Genomic DNA, 26032 nt, shown 5'->3' on the forward strand with positions numbered 1-26032 from the left:
TGGCAGCAATGTTAATGTGATCACTTATTTTGTGTTTCAACATAATCAATAACACAATACAGCTGTTGTCACTGACAGATCTTTCGGTTTCTGTTGTCAGACGACTGTGCGTGTAGGCTAACTGTGATCCAGGGTCACAAAATGCTAACTGGCTAACGACGGCTAACGGTAATTTCTGTACATTTTGTGACCCTCGATCAAATCACTTTTTTGTAGTGTTGCAGTCGTCTGACAACAGAAACAGAAAGATATGTCCGTGACAGCAGCTGTAAATGTGTTACACATTATGTTGAAACACAGAATAAGTGATCACAGACAGAGTTACGGGCAACAGAAAGTTCGCTTTTTAACATTGCTGCCAGGGGTGAGAACCGAGCTACACCCTGCGGAACTACGGCAGCCATGTTTGTGCAAAGGGCCTCTTCTCTTCTTCGTTGGTACGGTTAGCTTAGCTGTTAGCATTTATCCTTCCATTTGTCCTTCATAGTCCTCAGTAGTGAAGTGGCGTTGCTGTGTCAGAAAAATAGCTTATTGCAGCTTTAAACTCTTGTACAACTTCCCTAAACTGGTCAGGCGGGTAACCCTGGTTGCCATGGCAGCCCTCCCCCCTCCCCCCCTCCCCTCCCGGTCTGGTGAAATCTGAGAGAAGTGCCGACGCTGCACCGCCGTGAATGAACTCGCTGAACGGCCACTGAGGGCTGCCAGCACCCGGCGGAGGTTCACCCGGTGCTTCCCGACTCGACCGTCAGCCCGAGAGCACAGCAGCCCGTCAGCAGCCCGTCAGCAGCCAGTCAGCAGCCAGCATGGCCAAAGTGAACAGCGGCTCCTCCGGTCGTCGGGCCATGGTGATGGCCGGAAAGTACCTGTCGGGCCCCGCTGCGGCTCCCTCGGCGCTCCTCCAGAGCTCCGGCCAGCAGCAGCGGAGGATGTTCAGACTCCAGCGGCGTTTCGTGAGCTCCAACGCGGCGGGAACGGGAGGCAAGACCGCCGCTTTGGCCCAGCAGGAGTACCCCGGCTTTTTCTCCGCCGCCGACCGGCACGCGCTGGCCAACCGGACCCTGATTTACCGGGACGTGAAGGCTTTCCTCAACGAGGTCGGCGGAGACCCCCGGGAGGCCCGGTACTGGCTGACCCAGTTTCAGAGAGCCACGTCGGCACAGGCTCCAGCCTTCGCCGTGCTGGAGGTGAAGAGATTACACTTTTTTTTTTATTTCGTTTAAACAGCTTCATAGAAAATGTGTAAACTGTTTAACTTACAGAATTTCAATTAAACTTGAATACGTTTCGGCGTTAACGTTCAAAGATAAATTAAATAAAATACCCACTTTGCTAAAACTCAAGCTTTCTTAAGCCTGACTTAGCCAGGCAGATGACATTTAAAATGCTAAAAGTGGCAGCTGTACCCTCAAAATTATGCAAACAATGAACAGCTGATAGGAATATTAGCCTGTTGATTTGACTTTTGTTACTTCACTTAAACGTTGTAGACAAAGTTACTTATTTGCACTGGAAACAGAAAGTTTTCACCGATTCCGTGCTATTGTTTTGAAATGATCGTCATCAAAACAAAAGATTATGAAACTTGGTTCATGATCATGGATTTGACGTCGGGGACAGCAGCGCCCCCTGTGGGCCGTGATGTGGGAGTTATTACACCTGCTGAAGCTTCTGGTAGTGAGAACTGCATTTTTATTATTATATTGTAAAGCACGAGGTAGCTCAGTTTTTATAGGCGCATTTCCATGTATTTTGTTATTTATTTTTCCCTTTTCAGTTTATGGGCTCATATGTTAATATAAAAGATAAAAGGTAATCATTTTACACTTTCCCAGACCAGCTTTCCACTCATTTCCAGACTAATGGAACTTGGTTCACAACAACAGTGAACATGATCATTATTGATAATGGGATACACTTGATCACTTTCTTTTCTGCTGCTGCCCTCCACAGGGAGGTCAGAGGTCAGGGTCTGGAGCTGGTAGAGATGTTTGTCTTGCTCAAGGACACTTCAGCAGGGTGTGTGTGTGTGTGTGTGTAATCATGTCAAAATAATGACAAATTCCCATCACAGGTTACCAGAGCCTAAAGTGAGTCTTAAAATTGCTTACTGTCTGACCAACAACCACGAGATCCCCAAAGTATTCATTTTATAATGAATTGAAACGGAGAAAAGCAGCACTCTGGAGAGCCGCCATTTTGCACCGAGAGACGTTCAACAATCATACAGGGAGAAATCCATCGTAGAAGAGGAGAGAGACCAGTTTCTCCACCACAGGAGCAGGAGAGAGACCAGAATGCACTGCAGGAGCAGGAGAGAGACCAGAATGCACTGCAGCAGAGAGACAGGATGGGGCTTGACTAAAGGGCGCGACTCTCTTTTTCTTGACTGGAAAAACTCTTGGTGTTACTATTGCTATCGCTCTCTCAACCTACACAAACTGAGCGCAACAAGTTCAGGCCCCTTCTCTGGGGGTCGTCAAAAGGCATTCTGGGAAACGTAGGAAACCGCTAACTGCAGTAGAAGTAGGCGAGGCAGGTTCAGGGAAAGCGGGTTCACCAAAAAAAGCAAATGACAACACTTCATCACTAAATAACTCCTGGAATGTGTTGAACATCGCAGACTGGTGAGATCTAACAGTGGAAGAGGTTTTCCTTTAATTAAATCTGTCCCGCCTGTCTCCTCCGTGTCTGTCTCTCTCATCTACCTGTCTGTCTCTCTCATCTACCTGTCTCTCTCTCTCATCTACCTGTCTCTCTCTCTCTCTCTCTCTCCCAGGTGGACAGCTCTGTGTTCGACAGCAGGGAGATGGTTCAGAGCCTGGCCTTCGGGCTCTCCTTCCTGCAGCGGATGGATATGAAGCCGGTGGTGGTGATGGGGCGGTGCGGGCGCGGGGAGGCGGGGCCCGCGGGGCCCGCGGACCCGGCGGCCGGGTCCCGGGGCGGCGGCCGGCTGGTGGAGCGGAGCCAGCGGCTGACCGAGGCTCTGCAGCAGCACTCGGCCACCGTCCTGCCCTTCTTCTCCGCCGAGGCCTTCCTCCTGCTGCAGGACGCCCCGCACGGCAGCAGGTGAGGACAGAGGCGCTTTAACACAGTGATTCATAATGTTTTTCATATCAAGGACCCCTAATTTAGTCCACATTAGAGCCACACACCCCCCTTTTGATAAGATTTTATCTCTCTGACCCAAATCTGAGAAGGTAGAGAGATGACAGAGACAGTCTCTAACTGTGTTAACTTCTTGTAAATGAAATAATGCTGAAGTTTAACAATTCATCAAATTACAGGGGACCCCTTGGAATCCCCTCAAGGACCCCAGGTGGTCCCCGGACCCCACGTTGAGAACCACTCGCGCAGCTCCAGTGTGACCGGGGTTTCTGCTCATTTCCTGCCTTCCCTCACTGTTCTCCATCACTGCAGTTAGCAGATATTTGATGTTTTTCCTTCGTCTTAGTTGTTTTTCAGAGTAAATATTCTGAATCGAAATTCCTTAGAGTAAAGAAGAGAGCAGCAGTTTAACTCTAGCTTTAATTTCTGTTTCATGTTCCAGACTGTAGCCGGAGGAAGAGTCTGGCTTTGGTTTGTCTGTTGGCTTGACTGGGTTTGAGTGACAGGGGGCGGAGCCTGATGGACTCGTTTTGGAGAAGTAAACGTGGAAACCAGAGAAGCTCTCGTTTCTCAGTGTTCCTGAATGCGACGCATTAATATGAATCAGTGACTGAACCTTTTGAAAATGTAAAAGTTTCCAGTCTGATATCAGCGCTCTGATGCAGATCGTTGCTTCTCATTCACAGCGATGGATTAACTTTACCGACTGAATTAGAAGTCTGCAGTTGTTTTCTCTGCTGTCTGAAATGAATGGGAGTGAATGAGCTGAGAGGTTTGGAAACACTGATTTCAAAATATCTTTAATCCTGGAGCAGACATGGAAAAACTGGGATGGAAAATGTAAGAAATGAGCAGAAAACGAACAAAAATTGTCCTTTTAAAATGAACAGCACATGGATTGCACTTGACTTCATCTCGTTCGAAAAAACTTTCTTCCCTCCCACCCTCACTTCCATCTTTCCTTCCTTCCTTCCTTCCCTCCCACCCTCACTTCCATCTTTCCTTCCTTCCTTCCCTCCCACCATTGCTCCATCCCCCGTTGCTTCCTTTTCTTCGTTCCTTTCTGTCTTCCTCCTTTCTTCCTTCGTTCCATCTATCCCTTCTTATCTGTTTTTCCCTCCTGTCCCTCACCTGTTCCTTCCTTCTTTCCCTCCCACCCTCCCTCCTATCTCTGACCCTCTCTTCCTTCCTCTCTCTCTCTCCCAGCGGCGCTCCTCCCTCCGTTGCCTTGGAGCCCAGCCTCCTGCAGTGGAGTCTGGACTGCGGCGCGATCCCATTGGTCTGTCCGGTGGGGCGGGACGGGCGCGGTTGCTCGGTAACACTGGACCCGGTGGAAGTGACGGCGGCCATTTCCAGAGCGCTGCAGCCCCACAAAGTCATGTTCCTGAACAGCTCCGGAGGCCTGCGCAGCCCCCAGCACAAGGCACGGCATCCCACATACTAATGCATATCTGTCTGCATCCCGTTTAAAGGATGAGTTGGGCGATTTTGGACCTATGTATAATTCCTCTCTTCCTCCTGTAGCTGTTGGACCCACAGACAGTCTTGTCTCCACTCAGCTGTCAGTTGCTCCGCTGCCTCTTGCTGCAACAACGAGTCCAAACTGTTTGTCAAAATATCTTCTAAAAAGCCGTTTGTGGCTCCACAGGAGAGTCGAGAGGAAGCAGAAAAGTTGCAAAGATTAAAATTAGCTCTGATTTCATGACACAACTCTGCCGTTATGCACACTTTGACTAGTAATGAGGAAATCACAGAACTATTTTTCTCTGCGCAGCACAGAGCGCTGTGGGGTGAAAGTCGGTTCCCGGCGGAGCGATCCGGTTCCGGACGGTCGGGTCGGATCGTAAACAGTAGAGTTCGGTAGAAGACGATCCGCCGAGGGGAAACGGTCGGTGCTCCCGCTTTCCGGGCCGCGGAGAGAAATACCGTATTTCCTCTAATAGTGGCCTGTAGTCAATTAAAAGCCGGGTCTCCGATAATGGCCGGGGCCGTCGTCGACACAAACAAATAAAGGCCGGTCTCAAATACAGGCCGGGGGAAAAACAAAGGAAACAAGACTAGGTCAAAACCAGTATATAGCTGCACCGTGTCCGTCTCCTCTCTCCGCCGCTGCCTCTCCACCGCGCCCACGGCCCGCATCGATCCTCCCGATCCGAGCCCCGGACCCCCGCCAAAATCTCGGCCGGATCACCGGGAACACATCGGCGCCCGGGTTCAGTTAGCTTCAGTTAGCTTCAGCTTACATGCAAACAACGGTGGATACCGGTAAACTCCCGGTGCCTGTGTGTAACTGTAGTTTGTAACTGTAGTTTGTAACTGTAGTTTGTAACTGTAGTTTGTAGTTATATAATGTAACTGTAGTTTGTAACTGTAGTTTGTAGTTATATAATGTAACTGTAGTTTGTAGTAACGTACAAGTGCCACAAGACGGCTCGGCCGGCGGAAGTCTCTGGAGCATGCCGTCGTCGATTACCGTAATTATCGTAATGCATCGCAGTAACAAAAAACGTCTACCTAACGAACCCCAACAGAAGCAGATCAGAAAACAAGGAGGCTTCGTACTAAAATATGAGCAAATATACTTATCAAACAGAGGGAATTAGAAATAAAGGCCTGTCTCTAATATAAGCCTGCTTCCAATAAAGGCCTGGTACCCTCTGCAGTTGAGGTAAATAAAGGTCCGGGCCAATATTAGAGGAAATACGGTACGTCGGTTGCTTTTTTTCAGGAGATATTTTGACAAACAGTTTGGACTCATCGTTAGCAGCAAGAGGCAGCGGAGCTCTGGAGTATTCTCTACAGTCTGACCCTGTATACAGCACTAGTGCAGGAGAAGTGCTTGGTGCAGGACTCCTCCCGCGCCTCCTGAACGCCTCCTGTTGTCGCCGCAGGTGCTGGGTGCGGTGTCGTTGCCCGGCGACCTGCCCGGTCTGTCCGCCGCGGCGTGGCTGAGCGCGGCGGAGCGGCGCCGGGTGGCCGCCATCGCCAGGCTGCTCAACCAGCTGCCCACAGAGTCGTCAGCTGTCATCACCTCCGCCAGCACACTGCTGAGCGAGCTGTTCAGCCACAGAGGTCAGAGCAACTGACTGACTGACTGACTGTCTGACTGTCTGACTGTCTGTCTGACTGACTGACTGTCTGACTGACTGACTGACTGTCTGTCTGACTGACTGACTGTCTGACTGACTGACTGACTGACTGTCTGTCTGACTGACTGTCTGTCTGACTGACTGACTGTCTGACTGACTGACTGACTGTCTGACTGACTGACTGACTGTCTGACTGACTGACTGACTGTCTGACTGACTGACTGTCTGACTGACTGACTGACTGACTGACTGTCTGACTGACTGACTGACTGTCTGTCTGACTGACTGACTGACTGACTGTCTGACTGACTGACTGACTGTCTGTCTGACTGACTGACTGACTGACTGACTGTCTGTCTGACTGACTGACTGTCTGACTGACTGACTGACTGACTGACTGTCTGACTGACTGACTGACTGACTGTCTGACTGACTGACTGACTGACTGTCTGTCTGACTGACTGACTGTCTGACTGACTGACTGACTGTCTGTCTGACTGACTGACAGAGACGCAGGCGCTGTTTCACATTTTATCCATCTGTCTAAATAGTATAGTACTGAATAGTGAACATCAGGGAACGTTTTTTTGTGTTTTTTTTTTTAGGTAAAATGGACACACAGCACTCTAATGAAACCCTTCATATTTACATTTTTGTGTTCATTTTTCAAACACACTTTTAGCCCTTACTGTTTCCATATTTTACCTCTCTGTAGTAGTAGTAGTCTGTGTGTAATAAATATATAGAGTAGAACATGACATGAATATATAACATATAGGATTTATATAATTGTGCTTTTTGTTTGTCTGCCTGTCCTCCTATCTCAGGCTCTGGGACCCTCTTTAAAAACGGAGACCCCATACACCGGTCAGTAGCTACCACACACACACACACACACACACACACACACACACACGCCTAATTCTAACCTGAAGGGACCCTACTGGTGTTTTTGCATGTTTTAGCCCATTTAGTACTGATGAGGAAGAAATGGAAAAGTACCTATACTAAGCAACATTCCTATATGCTAATTTAATACCTCTGACCCATATTTACACCTTAAATGCCTAAAACTCAAGAATACTGAATCTGCTTCACCATTATTATAAGATTAAACTCTAAAGTGACATCTTGTGTGTTTCTCACAGAACTGTGAGCCTGGGAAAATGCCCAAATCTCCTAGAAAACACAAAATAATAACTTGAAGAAGGCGCTCACTTCTTACTACGCATCTCCTTAAAGTGTTGGAACTATAATTATCATTGGTTGTTCAGTCTTGTTCATATGACCTTATACTTTTTGACCAACGGCTTTATTATATTCTATCTGTATTAACATAATTATTAATATTCGACACTATAAAACTCTGTAATCAAGTTACTTTATCATTGCGTGGTAATTTAGCTGAATGCCAGCATTAAAAAGTCTACACAACTTCAGGTGCGTTCACATGCTGGTGGGAAGCTCCGACATCCGGGACTTCAATGTCGGCTGGCAAACAGCGTTGCATTCACGTGTTGTTTTGTCAGAAAATCAAACCCGGGACACAAACGATGAGCAAACAGGGGCGCTGTGAGAAGGATGATGTGGATTTGGCTTCTTCTTGCTTTAAAAACGTCCGGACAGTCGGTCAGGTTAACTAACAAGTAGGAGGTTCGTTTTTCAGATATATCCGTTAGCACCTGAATGCACCGTTTCTCTGTCGAACAGAAAAGAAAAATAATCGAACAAAATTCAAACATCCATGACTTCTAAACCATGAATGTTACTTCTTGGAGCAGCAGAGTTTTAAGGAAGGTTTTTCACCTGAACGTTTGATTTAAAGAAAATAGGGAAATCGAGTAAATATTCGAAAATCTAAAAAACATTTCAGAAAATCAAAAAAAGTATGGTATGCTTTGGAGAATGGTCGGTGGTAATGTAAAGTGTGTGTGCAGTGTAGTAAAATGGGCTAACAACAGTGGTATGGTTTTCCTCATCTTTAGGTGTCTTCATTTACTCCTTCATAAGTATAGAAATGCAAGAACACACTGCATTTTGACTCATTTATTGCATTTACTTACTGTGACACTGTGGTGTGTGTGTGTGTGTGTGTGTGTGTGTAGGTACAGCTCTCTGGAGGGAATAGATGTGGAGCGACTGCTGGCTCTCATCAACAAATCCTTTGATAAAACTCTGAGGGAAGACTACATGGACTCTCTGAAAGGACGACTGCACTCCATCTATCTCTCTGAAGGGTACGTGCCGCTGATCCAGGGCCCTTCAAAAGTCTGAAAAAGTCTTAAATTATCTAAATTGAAGGTCTTGAATGTATTAAAATGTCTTAAATCCAGTTATTATCCAGTTATTAGAGGTCTTCTTTTTTCACCATGTAATGCCAGGTTTGTTTGATGAATCCGGAACAGGGTTAGTAGAACAATCTGTATCCGGTCTACAGTTGGACTTCATGACCCTTAACTACGACTTTTCCTGCTGCCCTTTTGTTTTTCTGCCCATTTATAGTTTCACAATTCTCATTAGCTATGTTCAATCATAAACAGGCTGCTTTGACGGCTTTGTTTCTTTATTTTTGTTTTTAAATTGGTCTTAAATTCAATTCCAGGTAGTATTTAAAAAGTGTTAAATTTGGCTTTCTGAAACCTGCAGATACAAAGGCAAACAGTAGGAACTAATTTTTGCTTTAAATGTCAAAGTGCAAGACTAGAGTTTAGATTTAATCATTTCAATTATACCGATAAATGCTACAAAACACTACGCAGTCCACCTCTTTTCTTTCTTTCTAGGAACAGGAGGTGAAGTCTGAAGTTTCATTTCTCATGTTAGTTCTCTTTGTTGAGCACCAGTACTGAAGAAAAGCACCTAATTTAAGAAATGCTACTATACTGCAGATTTTCCTGAATCTGTACTCTATTTTAGAGCGTTTTACATCACATTTACTGTTGTCGGCTTGCGTGTGATTCACACTCACAAACATAAATCTGTGTAAAAACTTGTCAATTCATACACAAATGTAAGTTTACCTTACATTCTATAATAAAATCATCAGCTCCTCACGAGTTGAGATGTTAATGTGCTGTAATTTCTGTTCCCTTTTTTCAAAAAACCTATTAATGGATATTTAAATAAGGGATAATGTACAGCCATATGGTTTTTCCCCCAGTTTTGGATGTGCTGCTTCGCTCTTTTTTCAGTAGTTGTATTGGATTTGATATATTTTGGCTCAGATCTCACATCCTAAGCACACACACACACACACACACACACACACACACACATCAACCTGTCTCTCTCTGCCTCCAGCTACAGTGCGGTAGCCATCATCACCAGAGAGCCGGTGAACAGCGGCACTCCCTACCTGGATAAGTTTGTGGTGAGCAGCAGTAAGCAGGGCCAGGGCACCAGCCACATCCTGTGGGAGTGTATCAGACAAGACCTGGGGAAACTCTTCTGGAGGTCCAGGGCCACCAACAGGATCAACCCCTGGTGAGACACACACACACACACACACACACACACAGTACCATACATGCCGTTTTGACCACGACCAAGCAGTTAGTTAATATTAGCAGTCAGCTACTTCATTTTGTTAACGTTACATTTATCTCCAAACTAATTAGGTCTAATTGTGTAAACTGAAGCTCACAACTAGTTTGAACAGTATCGGTTTAAACAACTTTAAGGCACCAAATACTAGTCAGACAGCTAAAACAATTTTACTGTCAGAAGTTCCTCGAAGGATATGAAGCATAATGTTATTGATTGAGTTATTGACAGACTGCTAACATTAACTAATGTCATGGATCAACTAGTGCTGGGCAATATGGCCTAAAATAGATATCACAATAATTTTTTGCTAATTAGCGATATTCGATATGACTCGATATTTCCTGTATTGAAATGAATTTGTAAACAATAGCTCTATATAAAACTGAATCAGACCAAATAGATTTATACTGTAAACAAGAATGTTTATTTAAAAACGTAACTTTTGCCTGCATGTAGTATTAATCTATTTAAAACAGAATAATCTCAAATGTACAAAAAAAAATATGGCTGTAGAACATTAGAGCAGGCCAGCAGAGGCCTTGTTATTGTAACTCAAAATACTTCAAATTGCAAATTAAACTCGTTAAACAACTCGTCTGTATGCTCTGCTGTATTAATCAATAAATAGAATAATCTTAAGTATCAAATAATAAAATAAATATCAAACAAGAAAACTCCTATATAACAAATAAAAAAATAAATGCAAATAAAAATAAGTATCAAATGAGAAAAATCTTAAATATCAAATACAAAATGATCCGTAGTCGTAGAAAAGTGATTTACATTTGCCATTCTCGCAGTAACTTTCTCCCTCACTAGTATAAATTTTAGGCAAAGCCTCCACTGTGAAATATTTCCTGCCGGGCGACTCGTATCTCGGATCTAAAGTTTTGAGTAACTTTTTGAATCCTTCTTTCTCTACGGTGTAAATTGGAATCGTGTCCTTCGCTGTATGGAAAAACACCGCAGACGTTCTCTCTCTCCATTTGGTGCTCGTCCTCCCATACAGCATGGAGCTAAACAAGATTACAAACTTTACATACCACAGTGGTTTGTTCAGCGGTGCGCCTGAAACCGAACCATTTCCAAACGATAGAAGTTAGATGACCTTTAGGACCGTGGCCGTGTCCTCCAGCCGACCTCTTGGTGCTGAGCGCTTCGGCAGCGCCAGGAGGAGCAGGAAGGGGAGAGGAGAGGAGCTGCCCGGGTGTTGTCGCTGTGATAAACGTTAGCCTAGCTAACATTAGCTACGAGACGGCAGGATGCCGGCTCTTGGTTCCGCCCCTGCTTCATCCTTATTGGTTGGTAGAACTCTGAAGTGACATTGATGAGCGGTGCGCTGCAGACAAAGCCAGCCTAGAACCACAAGAAGGAAGGAAGGGGGCGGGGCGGGGCGGGGCGGGGCGGGGCGGGGCGGGGCGGAGTCGCTCTTCACACGATGAGAGCAGGAGCTGTGAAATTGTGTGTGAACGATTTCAAGTAGTCAGAAAAGAAAACTTGATTATCATTTTTTCAAATCATGCGTCAACAAAATATCGATCAAATCGTCGTGCACCACGTATCGCCCAGCACTAGGATCAACATCATGGATGTTCCCTTCAATACAGTTACATAAATCAAATATGGCCGCCATGGGAATAAAGTCAATAGTTGTACGACTTTTGTTATTTTGACCTCTTGTTCTCTCTCGTTCTCCTTGTCTGTATGAAGTGAATTGTGTCACTTCTGTGTAAAATGAACTTGAACTAGATGAATTGGGTTTGAGATGTGGTCTCTCTCTCTGTCCAGGTACTTTAAGCACTGTGACGGCAGCTTCGTTAACGGGGTGTGGACGGTCTTCTGGTTCGGCCTGGCGGACATCAGAGATTCCTACAAACTGGTGGAGTACGCCAAGAGCCTCCCCGACTCTTTCCATACCTCCTCCTCACCAGCAGGAGGAGCAGCAGGAGGAACCACCGCCCCCCAGCAGACCCCCCCACCTGCCTCCGGATCCTGAGCCGGTTCCTCCCAGCTGCTAATGGAGCTCTTATTTTAGCTATATAGTTCTTAAACTGTGGAGTTTTTTAGCGTTGGAGTTCTGGTTTTGTTGAACTCGGGGATTATGGAACTCTGGAGTGTTTCTTAGCTCTGTTTTTGTTTTGTTTTTTAGCTCCAGAGTTATGGCGTTCTTAAGCTCTGGAGCTGTGGAGTTTCTTAGATCTGGATGTCTGGAGTTATTTAGCTCTGGAGATTTAGATCTCGAGTTCAGGAACTCTTTAGCGCTGGGGTTCTTTTATTCTCTGGAGTTCTGGAACTTTGGAGTTCTGGAACTCTTTAGCTGTGGGGTTCTGTTATGCTCTCCAGTTTTGGATCTCTGGAGTTCTCGGGTTCTGGAGTTCTCGGGTTCTGGAGTTCTCAGGTTCTGGAGTTCTCAGGTTCTGGAGTTCTCAGGTTCTGGAGTTCTCAGGTTCTGGAGTTCTATGCCTCTGGAGATCTGGAGTTGCTGATCTCTGGGGTTGTTTAGCTCTGGGCTTCTTGAGTTCTTGAACTCTGGAGCGCTTCATGTCTGGAGTTTTTAGCCCTGAGCCCTCACCTATGGCTCATGAAACTTGAAAGCCAAAACTGCGGTGTAGTGGAGAATTTAATGTGTTTTGCTTTACAAACTGATGACTGGAGAAACATTTAGCCTCTATTTTTAAAATTGGGGTTGGTTATAAGCTTTCTGGTGAGGGTGAGGTTAGGGTTGAGGTTAATATTAAGGTTAGGTCAATAGAGGACATGGTTTAAATGCTGTTTCAACATTCTGCTGTGCTATGCTGAGTATTATGGGATTTCTCTTCAGGGTGGGAAATGAGGCTGGTAAGTTTGTCTACACTAGGGTAACCAACCAACATTTGGAATTTCCTTTCTCGTCTAAAAACTGTGAAAGTGGCTGGTGAATTTTGGAATCCACCAGCCGTTTTGGTGGCAGCCGGTGGTCAGAAAACTTTCCTTGCTCTGGTTCTCATGCACTTTTTACATGCCAAGGGAATATTTGTATGACATATTGTTAAATATTGTTGTATTGTTAAAGCACAAAAGGCCAAGTACTCCGCAATCCATGTCCAGATCTGACAAGGTGAGAAGGCATTAAAGGGCCCATATCGTGTAAAACAGGATTTACCTTGCCTCTTTTACCCCATTACCCCATTACCCCATTACCCCCATTTTACCCCGACACTGAGCCACTTCATGCGTCTTGAGCGGATCGGATCGCCATCCGATCTGATGCCGCTAACCGTTTCACTCTCGAAACGGTTAGCCAATCGGAACAGAGGGGTCGTTAATATTAATGAGCCTTAAAGACACGGCGACAGAAACGGCCTGTTCTTGGTAAGGCTCAGAGAGATGCTGGGAAATGAACGTGGAGAAATGGATTGAGAGAGTTTTTGGTTCATGACACCACACACACAGCTTTGAATGGACAGAAAGACACAAAATAAAACTCTGGACAGTGGAGAATATGGACCTTTAATGTTAAAGATTATAGATTATCTATGAGAAGAAGTCTGTTGCTCTCCTGGGCCTTACTTGATCCAACCACTTGAAATATCTAATAATAATAATAATGCAAAATAATAGCGCTGTTCTTATCAAAGTTACAAAGTGCTGTATTTTTATAGGGATTTCTAGCTTTATGTATATGCCATCTTCCTATTCACATTGATGTTTCATACATTTCTTATGAATGAGTTTTCAGTATGCAATTGAAAATATCTAGTAATTTTTCAGGAGTTCTGGCGTCCTGAATAGAGCTGTTTTCATTTGTGCTCGAGGTCGGTTCAGTTTTTTAACCCGTTGGTGTTGCCTCCAGATCAGCGGGGTGGAACTGGTCCCCGAGAAGTATTTCAGATGATATGCAGTTTGAGCCCAGGGTCAGTTTACAGTAAATGTTTACTTCCTCTGTACTGTGAGTTGTGTTCTTACTAACCTGCGCTCCGGCTTCAACATCATGTGGCAGTCGTATTGAATCGTAGTGATGCCATATTTCTACAGTAGTGCCATTAAAACACTTGGAAAATAAATTCTGTTTCACAACACAGCTTGCCTTACTATTGATGATGTTGAACTATTAAAACTGTGTTGAGGGGTTCTTGTGTATTCCTGCTGCCAACTGTCTAATACAACAATCCAGACGAATTAGAACTGTTAGAGCTAATGAATGCTACGTTTAGAACTGTAATTTGTCTTTATGAGCCAAGTTTGTCCAACTGTTGTTAATAGAGCCATATCTATTATTTGTATGAGACCAAACACAAGGCCCCATATCTCTTTTTTTTTTCCTTCAAGATGCTTCTGGATTTTTAGACATTTAAGTTGAGTGGGTTTTATTTGCCGCACTTTGTGTCTTTTTTTTTTTAAGAATGAAAATAACAGACAGGACTATGACGACACCACAGGCTGGATCCGCTGTCCCGCTCACTCCTACATGAATACGGGTGAAGGATCTGGCCGAACTCTGGACCAGAGCATTTCTTTTCGACTAAGGAACTTAAAAAAAAAAAAAAAAAAAAAAAAAAAGTAGGACAGGGCTTTCTAATGTGTGTATGCCAAAGGCCTCTGGTCACATCACAGAGAAGTGAACTGACTGTACATGCTCTAGTGTTAACAGTTTTATGCTGGTTAACACTGTTTCTCTATGTTTTCACAATTTAGAGGAATAATTCTGTTAATAAACATGAAAGCTCCAACTGGATTCATTGTTCTGTTTGGTTTATTTACTTTCAAGTGAAATAATGAAATGGATAACTGTGTGTGTGTGTGTGTGTGAGAGAGAGAGAGAGAGAGAGAAGGGGGGGGGGGGTGTTTAAGTAATTGTATTCACTACAGATTCCTTGTAGACTTTATTATTATGAAAGGAGATTTCATACCGGCGAGCTGCAGAGCTGCTTCATTTCACTGGCAAGTCCCAACCCTGCTGACTCCTTAAGCAAGACACTGAATCCCTACCAGCTCCAGACCCTGACCTTTGACCTCTGACCTCCCTGTGGAGGGTTAATTCTGGGGTTAATTCACAATTCAATGCACCACCACCTACTGGCATTTTCAACTGGTAAACTATGGAGGACTATGGAGGACGGTGAAGCCTCGCAAACACACATCAACTATGAAGGCTACAAAGCCTCGTTCCAAAACAGCAAGTGCGTGTGTGTGTGTATGGGGGGGGTAGTGTGTGTAGGTGTGTATGTGTGTGTGTGTGTGTGTGTGTGTGTGTGTGTGTGTGTGTGTGGGGGGGGGGGGGGGGGGGGGGGGGGGGTAGTGTGTGTAGGTGTGTATGTGTGTGTGTGTGTGTGTGTGTGTGTGGGGGGGGTAATAGTAGGTGAACGTGTTGATCGCCAATAGAGATTGATGGAGGCCATAGATTACTTAAAGAATCAGTGCAATGAAATAATTTCTCATATTGGCACTATTCAAATAGGTTTCACCTTCAAAACATACTTATGCTTCTTCCTGATCCAGCGTAATATCTTATACTGGAATTTGTATTATAGCTTAATACATATTCAGTCATTGAAAGAAATATCTGCATGATTGAACAGCTTTCCTGAGAAGCTTTAAAGAAAGCTTTGTCAAAAAAAAAATTAAAACAATATATAATAGCATATAACAATATATAAACAATATACAATATTCAATAAGAATAGTATGCAAAGGTATTTTATTTTGAAGAGCAGAGTTGATCAACACTTCCTGTTTTCATTTTTATTTCTATCATCCAGATGAGTATAATATATTTATTTAATTATAATTAATTATTGAATTATTCAATTACAAATCGTGCATTTTCTTCAAAAAGCGATTATTTCATGTTGGAGAGAAAATGTTGTGGTCGCCACACGCACGAGCCGAAACACTCCGCTCGTGCTCTTTACTGCCTCTCTGTCGGATCTCCACTGAAGGTACGCAGTCCTGTGCTCTGTTCGTTTTTGTTTTAATTACTAAGTAAATAGTATTGTTACTTAATATCGTTGGTATGAGCAATTACTGTAATTAGTTCTTAATGTAAAGTTGTAATTCTGTCAGCGTAATTTTGTTTATCTCCACGTGAAAACCTGTTAAATACGACTAGAGTCCGCCGAAGCATGCACGTGCAGAAGCTGCTAACTAGCTTGCTAGCGCGAGGGAGCAGAACAGTCTGTCAGTTAGCTGGTAGAGAGCACTGTGTTTATGCATCATGGACATCTGCTCTACTGCTACAGGTATGTGGTTATGTATTTTATTTAGATTTTTCTTATTTTAATTTTATTGCATGCTGTATTATTTTTTTGGTGAATTGCACTTTGCTGTTTTTATTGTTTGTAAATTTTGTGTCACACTGTCACAGAGCCTGTTTATTCATCATTGATATCTGCTCTACTATTACAGGGGGCTAACAACAGAGTGACTGTGTCATCACTGAAATAAACACAACGCAGAATACATATGGACAGCCATCGACCAACAACTCTCTGCACCAGAGGACAGGCGACATTGAAAGTAAGCTTTGGAGAGATAATCTAGTATTTAAAAATGTCTATGTGCTGAATGAGCTTTAACGTGTGAGGTGGAGGTGGGTATATTCCAAAGTCTTGGAACAAACTATTTTTGCAGGTACATTTGAAACAAATCTGGAATTCTGCCTGAAATTGAAGACAAAGAAAAAAAAAATCCTACTTCAGAGCACCAGGATGCCAGGAAGTGAAAAACTTCACCAAGACACAGGACTTGCACACCCAAAAGTGGTTTGGGTGTGTAAGTCCTGTCAAGCCTTCAGATTTGAGTATGGATGTGAAACTTATTTCGAATTTGATTGTGGAGTTGAAAGCCCTGCCAAGATTATTCAAGCTGCTGTTACAGTCTTTCAGAAAGAACAGGAACACCCAAGCATTACTGTATTATATAGGCATTACTAAAATACTAGAAATTGCTGACAGAGTGCACAAATTTGTCCTAGAAATGTGTGCAGACCCTGAAAGTGAGTCGTATGCTGCTGACTCCCACACTCCAGCCAAACCAGTCGTTGCTGAGTGCAGCACTTTGACACAGTCCAACAGCCAGGTTAGTCAGCATCCCTCCCCTGAGCCGTATCTCAGTGAGAAAATGAATCTGAACTGAACTGAAAGAAAAAGTCTGATTCTGCTTGTGAAGCTCAACCCAAATTACTTTGTAATCTGTCAAACCTGTAGGACTCAAACCTGTGGCATGCACCGTTCACACTGGCTGACCAACTTCAATGTAAAGGTCTCATTGATACAAGTGCCCATATCAGCTTTGTCTCCCAGTCTGTGGCTGACCGACTGAAAGCCATAACAAGAACGCCCCCCCCCCCCCCCCCCCCCCCCCGCCCGCCTGCCTGCCTATTCCAAAATGGCCTATTCTTGGCCATTTTTGTTCCACAAAACGGGGGACAGTCCATGATAACAATACTGGCTCATATGTGTTGCATTTATGGAATGACTAAACTCTGAAAGCAAAAATAATGAATTCCTTCATATTAATTAATTAAATGTGCTATGTTGAAATCGGCCCTTCAGCAGAGCTCCAGTGGTCTCGTACAGATACAGCTGTCCTGCTCTGCCTACATCGCAGCGACATCCCGCTCCTGTAGGTTCTCCCTCTATAACATCCGCAAAATTTGCCCGTTCCTTACGAGGGAAGCGGCTCAGCTCCTGGTCCAGGCTCTTGTCCTCTCCCTCCTGGACTCCTGCAGCGTTCTTCTGGCCGGGCGACCCTCTGCCATCAGACCTTTACAGCCAATCAGAACGCTGCAGCCCGTCTGGTGTTCAACCAACCAAAACTCTCTCACGTCACTCCCCTCTTCCGGTCGCATCACTGGCTTCCATCTCTGCACGCATCAAAATCAAGACCCTGGTCCTCTCCTACAGAGCAGAACATCAGACCGCCTCCCTATCTGCAGTCTCTGGTCAGGTTCCAAACCTCGCCTCGTTGCCTCCGACCCTCGCAGGTCGCCTCGCCCCTCCATCGCTATGTGGGTTCAGAAGTCGCTCATCCCGGTCGCGACTCTTCTCATCCCTGGCGCCACAATGGTGGAACGACCCCCCCCCCCCCTTCTGTCAGAACGGCCCAATCACTGCCCATCTTTCAGCGGAGACTAAAGACACATCTCTTCAGGTTACACCTGGACCCCTCTTGAACTAACCTATCTTCTTACCCTTCTTTAGAAAAAAACAAAAAACAAATTAAATGAATGCTTCTTATTCCTATTAAAAGGCTTAGCTGATGAAGACTGTGATGCACAGTTTGTTTCACTACTGTTGACAAAATGCACTTATTGTAAGTCGCTTTGGAAAAAAGCGTCTGCTAAATGACGTAATGTAATATAGATACAGTGGTGCCCCACAATTTAATATTATGCTTCATCAAAATATATTATAAGCACATCTAACTAAATCAACCCTCCTTTTATTCTTACACCAGTTACTTGGTAATGTTAGTAATGTATTAATGACAATGAAATTAAAGGATCTTGTTGCCAAAACCACAATTTTTTTTTGCAGAAGTTGAAAATATGCTGAGTGAAAATCATGAAATATTTTGCTGAGAAATATGAATGTGTGAATGGAGGTGAAAACAGCGCTGAAATGCAGTCATTAAAAAGTACAAAAATACAAATAATACCAAATAAATAATACCAAAATAAAAAGTATCTAGAATATTTTTTTATTTTCATTTGTTTCAAATTACATGAGCATGCAGATTTTCAGGATTACACACTAATTCATTAAGTCTTGGAAAATCAAGTGAGAAAAATGTCTCCTGTGCCTTTAACTAAACAAGGTATAGCAGTGGCTGCAAAAGTGGGGTCTGGGGACCATCCGGGGTCCTTGAGGGGTTTCCAGGGGGTCCTCAGCAAAATGAAGAATACTTTAATTTCACCATTATTTCGCTCCCTAGAAGAAGGCACACTGGAAAAATGTTGTGTTTGCTATAGGATGTCTGTTTTGTTCATAGACTTCACTCTACCCACTCTGGGTATCACCCAAAGTTTGGGACCCCCGGCCTACAGTAAGCCGAAGTCCTTGGATAATACATCCTGTTATCACAATGAAAAGGTCTGTTGAGGAAAAAGACCCACCCTCCTTCAGCATGCTGGCTACAGCTCTGCTGCTGATCCTGATTCTTGCATATTGTAGTTTTACTTCTACATTCATTTCCAGAGACAGAGCTGCTCTGAAGGCAGAAATAATCTCATTGGTTGGGTTAAAACTCAAGGGGCGGAGCAAAAGAACCAGAATTTTTCTGGCTAAACGTTTAGACTGAAGCTCAGTGAAAAAGACAAGAGGTAAGAGAGGAGGAAGCTAATATTATGAAGCCTAGTGCGAAAAAATACAATCTAGCTGCCTTCGACCTTCAAACTGGCCATACTAGTTAGCTAGTCTGCTAACCTTCCAAGATTATGAATGCCATATGAATGAATGAAAAAAATAAGTCATTTGGCTCCGCCCACTGAGGTTTAACTCAACCAATGAGATTATTTCTGCCTATTATTTCTTGTCTGAGAAATGATTGTAGAACTAAAACTCCAATCTGCATTGATCCTTCTGGAGGTTTTGTGGGTCTAATTCAACCAAACATCAGTGATGGGAGGAGACTTGATTACACCACTGACATTCCCTCTCTCAACCCCCCACCCCCTCCAAGCAAGATTTCTACATATACGCTCACCCCAAAATAGTACAAGGGATGGTTACATCAGATTCTGTTCATTGGTAAGTTATATTTTCAGTAATAATGCTAGTAATAATCAGTAAGAATACCAGTCATACCAGTTGCTTTCCCATGATGCCCCAGAAAAAGTCATGCCCTGTGCAAATCCTTTCATCTGCTCCACCCACACCCTGTCCCCGGCCTCCAGCCAGTCATTGTACGTGCACAGGCTGCTCACCGAGCCACTTTGACCAGAACACGACTGTTTCAGCTCGCCGTTCACCAGGATGCGCCAGGTGCTGCTCCGACTGAGCACAGCGCTGAGGGAGAACCGATAATCTCCAGCAAAGGGTGCGGTGAACTTGCCGGCCTCTCTATTGTAGCCGAAGTCTGAATGTTTCTCGAAGCCGTGGCCGGTGTTGTCGACGATCACGTCGAACTTGATGGGGTTGACGGAGCCGCGGACCACCCCTGTCCGGCCTACCACGAAGTGTATCACCTGGTTCTCCAGTGGCGGGTCGGTGTGGGACTCGTAGTCAGTGTAGCCTGGAGAGGAGAGAACAGGCACAACGTTTTTTGATATTGATTAGGCTTCCACTGCGAAGCAGGGAACGCTATTGTAATTGCTGGAATTCCTAGTATTATTATCATTTTTTTCCTGTATTTTGCTCAATAACTCGGCCATACATTGATAACTTTTTGTCCATTTTGGCATATAGATAGTCCCCATCAACCGCTACTGGGATACAAAAAATGGCACCGATTGGCCCATAGGGGGCGCTATAATGAGCTATAATATAATGCCAAATTCTTAGGCTCAGCCCTGCCGTCCCATTATGGGTAGAGTTCTGAAACTTGGTACACATGCAGTATGTATCTGATCATGCTGAATAATTTTGCCATTAGGACTCATAAGCTCATTGGTCTTGCCTTTACTTTGAAACTACTACTTTGAAAGTAGCTAAGCAATCGGTCAAAAAATGGTGCCGTTATTGACCATTGAATTTTTCAACTTTGGCACAAAAAGTTCAAATGATTGTAAAATCCACAGTAATCAATCAGCTTGAAATATGCTATGGTGGTCAGAAACATCATGTTAAAACGACCTGTCAAACCACATAATGTTATGTTGAGATTTGAGGAATTTACAGCCCTTTGAAGTTGTTGCTATATCATATTTACAAAGACTCCATTTCCCATGATTCCTTGTGTTCTCATGAACGACAAGTCAGAATGACACAAAATTTGGTATGCAGGCGTCTTAGACTTGCCTTTACTTTGTAAGTAGCTAAGGAATTGGTCAAAAAAATGGTGGCATTTATTGTGGAACCCGTTCCATTGCTGCCATGCAGCTATATTTTTTTATTATTATTATTTTTTCTTTTTCCTACAACAATCACCCAAACACAAAAAGATTGATATGATCGACATGCTTCACCCACCCGACCCTGTGGTGATTGGTGGTTTAAACTGATGTACTGATAAGGTTTTAGCATTCAGCCATAAACTGGCAGGTTCAGCTAGCCTGGCCCCAGTTTGTTTCCATATGTTACCCTTGTGTACTTTCTGAAACTAAACATTTTACAGCTAAAAGTCCAATCACAAAAATGTTTACTAATGTTTACGAGGTTACCTATGTTGATTACAAGAGTCTAAGTCAAAATACTATAACATAAAAACAATTTGTAACAACCAGAAACCGAACTACAAAAATGTAGAACAACTTACCCGATGAAAAAAAATGGGTGAGCCCCCAATTCATGTTATGCCCAGCCTAAGGGAACTGGACACAACCTGAAAAGGGGGTGACTCCCCACTTTTATATCTATATATATATAACGATGTGCACATGCCATCTTCTGCGAGCACAAGCTTTCAACAGTGAGCTTAGCTAACATGTAAAATCTGCTATTAAGTCGTATGCTAAATTAGCAAAAAAAGAAATCATGCCCGGCAAGTGTTTCTGTAACGTGAACTGGCTGGAAAACGAAGATTACAAGGACTGCCTTCAGGAAGACAAATCAAACAAATATAAGGCAGGATGTCGCTACTGCATGAAACGTTTGACATTTGTAACATGGGTGAAGCTCCGCTCAGAAGTCATATGAAAGGACAAAAGCGTTGTGAATTAAAGAAAAGGCAAAACATCAGTAACACAGACCATTATAGTAGATCACATTAACTCGGTCGGCGGGGTGCTGAATGTTGAAATCACCAAACAACTTTTGTATTATGCATCTGGAGCAAGGCAACGCTACACGGCCCACTAGGAAGAGGAGAGGAAAAAGCAACTGGTCTCTGAGAAGCGAAAATCATCTTTGGCAGAAATCGACGAACTGAGACAGAAGAAACGTCCGAAATCGGCAGACGAATACGCAGAGTAGGCAGACTCAACAGGACACCTTATACTGATCACAAAGTCTAACAGTATGAGGAGGACTGCGAAAGACAAGCGTGGTGAACTCGCTGTCATTCAACTAAATTCAAGAAGATAGAAGAATGTGTGAAGGCATCGAAATAGGGTAAGAATAATTCAAAATGTGATGGGATTGGTCTAACAGTTGTTTATTTGGTAATCAAAATGCCTGCATAGTAGCCTGCTGGTAGTTCTGTTAGGTATTTCAGGACATGGAATCGATCATGTATGAACCGGTATGAACACAGGGCCACGTAGAGTAAAGTTTAATCCGACTAGCGGTTAAATTGTGTTGTAGCATTCAGAGTCGTCATGCGTTAGTTTGGGGATTTAAAGCTATAAAAAAAAGTTATAAAACGGACGTTAAAACACAATTATTATTATCCATGTTGTCAGTTTTTATTTAGTGTATTTATATTTGTTGGGGGGATATATACAGTACTGGATTAGTTATTTTTGGTCATGGAAAATGTCCTCCTGAGTGCTTTAAAAGTCCTGGAAATTACTTGAATTTGAAAATCACTATAGCGTGCGAACCCTGTCGCTGGCATTCTCTGTCACCTCTTAAAACGCTCCCTCCAGGAAAACACAGTACCTATGCCGTGGAACAGCTCTAAAATACGACCCGTTCCCCAAACAAATAACCCTGTGGAGCTTAATTACTATTGGTCTAACATCGGTCATGATCAAATGCCTGGAGCGCCTGCTGCTATCTCGCCTCACAACACAGGTGAGCCCTTGTCTTTACCCACTGCAGTTTGCATACAGACAGAACCAGTCTGTGGAGGATGCGGTGATGTCTGTTTTGCACACCACATACACTCACCTGGAGAAGCCACGTTGATACACCAGAACTCTGTTCTTGGATTTCTCTTCAACTTTCAGTTGTATGCAGCCTCACATTCTCTGCACCAAGCTGCAAGAGCTCCAGGTGGTCCCCTACCTTATCCTGTGGATAATGAACGTCCTCCTCAAAAGAGGACAGTATGTCAAAGTAAACCAATCAACATCTCCCATCTTACTCATATCCACTGGCGCCCCCCAGGGAACAGTGATCTCTCCCGTCCTGTTCTCAATCTACACAAATGACCTGAGGGGCTCAGACAGTGTGAGCGTGGCAGTGAAGTTTGCTGATGACACTGCAGCCCACTCTGAGCCCACTTTCTCCAACTGAATGTAAGGAAGACAAAGGAGCTCCTCATTGATTTCAGGAGGAAGACGGACCCTCTCCAACAGCTGATGCTCAACGGAGAGCTTCAAGTACCTCGGAACAATCCTTGACAGCGGACTAACCTTCAATGAAAGCACACTGCAGATTGTCAAGAAGTGCCAGGACCTACCTCCTTTGGAGACTGAGGCACCTGGATGTAGCCCCGGCAATTACACCTGCCATATAGAGGGCCTCCTAACCTTTTCATTCCTGGCCTGGTATCTGGCTCTGTGATCAACAAGAGCAAGCTGCGGAGTGTGACCTCTCTGGGGACCAAGCTTTGTGAGCAGCAGTACTCGAGTCTCCAAGGGCTGTACAGCCAGCGAGCAGTGAAGAAGGCACACAGCATTGGGAGGGACGCTGCTTTCAAATCCTGCCCTCTGGTAGGAGGTATGCCACACCTAGGTACAAAACTAACAGAGCCAGGGCCAGCTTCATTCCCTCCACCATTCGCCTGCTGAATCAGAGCAAGCCCCCCAAAACCCCCTTCTCTCCCGTCCCGGAAGGCCTCCCCCCCCCCCCTCCCAAAGGGACTCTGAACTGAACACTGTGCGCGTTATATGTACATCGTTGCATCGTACATCGTTTCTGTTTATTTATGTGATGTCGTCTTGTTTTGTTGTTGAGGTGTCGCTTGATGATCTGTGCTTGACCGATCAAAACAAATTTCCACTCATGGATAATGAAGGCAGTCTATTGGAATCACTCATTTTCAGCTCGCTCTCCTCATCTTATCAGAACAATCTCTCCAGTGGAATTTCACAGTCACCTGTAAACCAGCTCGTTAGCTTCTGTAGCATTCCTAATCAAAGCCAATTGGTGCTGCTAGCTACATGTTAACTAACTTATTGGTTTTTAATGAGGAATGCTGACATGGTGTTTCAGTGCCCTTAAAAAAAACATTTCCTGCATAATGGAGCAAGGGCTTGGTGGAGAAAAGCAACAGATGAGATTTCCAGAGGTCAAGGTGTCTGTTTAAAGGAGACTTCATCACCAGGTCATAATTACAACTGGGACCGAGTTTAACTGGTTTCTGATTTCAAACCAGTTACAAACGCACAGATTAGGTTTTGACACTCACTGCAAGTGTCATAGTGATAAGGACTTCCATCCAGTGACATGGTGAATGTTGAGCCTCATATCCATCTGTCTCTGTATTAACTTTACAGTGAACTGACTACAACTTGTTGCCCCCTACCTTATCCAGTAATTTATTACGTAAACAGGTTTTATTACATTTTTTGACTCATTTAGAGGGACATTTTGTTACATTTTGACAAGTTATCAAATTATCCAGCAGTTATCTCATTATCAATCACTACAACATCTCCTGACTAAAATGCCGTTGGTGTTTTACCTTCACACACCACGCCAGCGTCTTCACTGTGGTCACAGTCATGTGATCCCAACCCCGCATGTCTGCACTCCCTCAGCGTCGACTCAGATCCTGTACAGTTGACGTGGTCCAGCCAGATGGGTCCTTCTCCCCGACCGAAGTGGGCTCCACCGGGGGCCGACAGAGCCCTGCCACAGCCCAGCTCCCTGCACACCACCTGGGCGTCGGCCAGCTCCCACCGGTTGTCACACACCGACCCCCACTGGTTATCATGGTAAAACTCCACTCTGCCGGAGCAGGAGTCATTGGAGGAGCCGTTAACCAGCCTGAATAGAGGAGCAACTGCAAAAAATAATATATTAGTAATAGTAGTAGTAGTATTCCCCAATTTGTGCTGATAGCTACACGTTAACTAACTCACTGGTTTTTAATGAGGAATGCTAACATGGTGTTTTTCAGTCTCCTTAAAGGAACATCTCCTCCATAATGGAACAAGTGGAGAAACGCAACAGATGAGATTTTCAGTGGTCAAGGACCTAGATCTATTCAAGGTTTGTGATGGTGTTAACCCAGTTGCGCCCGTAAAAAATGGCACATCTGATCTACCATGATGGCGCATATACAGGACGCAAGCATTTAGCGGGTGTAGACCATTATGGTGACTTTTTGTGAGTTTGCCTTCATACATATGCATTTATGGCAGTGCCAAAATGAAAATTTGGAGGAGGGGGTTATTCTAATATTTGCTAATAACCCACCCAAGGTGATTTATCAATGTTAATTGCGTGCGGTATTCAATGTCAAGAAAAAGCATGTCTTAACTATGTGAGAAAAGGACATGGCTGCTGTTGTATATTAAAAGACAAAATCACGTGAGACGACGACAACGAAGGGAGAGTTTTCCAAAACAGAATAACTCTCTTCTGAATTTTGAAAGACACAATCATAAGATATAGGCTGCCAGGTCATATTATTCTGGATTTGCTGAAAGAAATCAAGGAGGACTTGGAACTTCAAACCAGAAGGAGCCATGCCATCCCTGCTCTACCCAGACTTCTGGCCAGCTTGCTGTCCATGGTGCTGAATGCTCTGGTCAGGAGAGCTAGCCACTTCATCCACTTCCCGTGCACAAGAGAAAAATCCGGCCACTAAAACATCTCCAGGCTAAAATGCCGAGACGTTCACCTGAGCCTGAGTTTGTGTTTTACCTTCACACACCACGCCAGCGTCTTCACTGTGGCTACAGTCATGTGATCCCAACCCCGCATGTCTGCACTCCCTCAGCGTCGACTCAGATCCTGTACAGTTGACGTTGTCCAGCCAGATGGGTCCTTCTCCCCGACCGAAGTGGGCTCTACCGGGGGCCGACAGAGCCCTGCCACAGCCCAGCTCCCTGCACACCACCTGGGCGTCGGCCAGCTCCCACCGGTTGTCACACACCGACCCCCACTGGTTATCATGGTAAAACTCCACTCTGCCGGAGCAGGGGTCACTGGAGGAGCCGCCAACCAGCCTGACCAGAGGAGCAACTGCAATAAATTAATATATTATTCATTTTTTTGAACTATTATCGAATCTGCTTGAATCATAAGTGGCGACCACCATTGATCATTTGCACAAGGAAGAACGACGACGGATTAAGGTCTGCACAGATAAAGGTTTAA

The 26032-nt window shown here is 44.3% G+C and overlaps 3 protein-coding genes across 3 annotated transcripts in view; 2 read left to right on the plus strand and 1 right to left on the minus strand.

The window, feature by feature from the left end:
* The window catches only part of LOC144539498 (NACHT, LRR and PYD domains-containing protein 3-like), a 306969-nt gene that overhangs the window by 80308 nt on the left and 200629 nt on the right, over nucleotides 1-26032 (plus strand). The window lies entirely within an intron of this gene.
* Nucleotides 804-14442, plus strand: nags (N-acetylglutamate synthase). The gene is made up of 9 exons (XM_071903371.2): nucleotides 804-1184; nucleotides 2777-3066; nucleotides 4312-4528; nucleotides 5997-6177; nucleotides 7022-7061; nucleotides 8300-8431; nucleotides 9495-9677; nucleotides 11529-12106; nucleotides 12187-14442. The coding sequence occupies exons 1-8, from the start codon at nucleotides 804-806 to the stop codon at nucleotides 11734-11736; spliced, it is 1632 nt and encodes a 543-aa protein (XP_071759472.1). The 3' UTR covers nucleotides 11737-12106; nucleotides 12187-14442.
* Nucleotides 19504-26032, minus strand: part of LOC139914931 (scavenger receptor cysteine-rich domain-containing protein DMBT1-like) — a 47874-nt gene continuing 41345 nt past the window's right edge. The window contains exons 16-18 of the mRNA XM_078284544.1: nucleotides 25577-25885; nucleotides 24390-24710; nucleotides 19504-19952 (exon numbers count right to left, since the gene is read on the minus strand). Of these exons, the coding sequence (XP_078140670.1) occupies nucleotides 19504-19952; nucleotides 24390-24710; nucleotides 25577-25885 (1079 nt within the window). The remainder of the gene's footprint in view (nucleotides 19953-24389; nucleotides 24711-25576; nucleotides 25886-26032) is intronic.

The sequence above is a fragment of the Centroberyx gerrardi genome, chromosome 7, assembly GCF_048128805.1.
Source record: "Centroberyx gerrardi isolate f3 chromosome 7, fCenGer3.hap1.cur.20231027, whole genome shotgun sequence".
Taxonomy (NCBI): Eukaryota; Metazoa; Chordata; class Actinopteri; order Beryciformes; family Berycidae; genus Centroberyx; species Centroberyx gerrardi.

Bases quoted from the DNA above. Each gene is read 5' to 3' on its own strand.
- nags (XM_071903371.2), top strand. From the start codon at position 804: ATGGCCAAAGTGAACAGCGGCTCCTCCGGTCGTCGGGCCATGGTGATG. The intron at 1,185-2,776 runs GTGAAGAGATTA...TCTCTCTCCCAG, and splicing joins CAGCCTTCGCCGTGCTGGAG to GTGGACAGCTCTGTGTTCGA. The intron at 4,529-5,996 runs GCACGGCATCCC...TTGTCGCCGCAG, and splicing joins TGCGCAGCCCCCAGCACAAG to GTGCTGGGTGCGGTGTCGTT.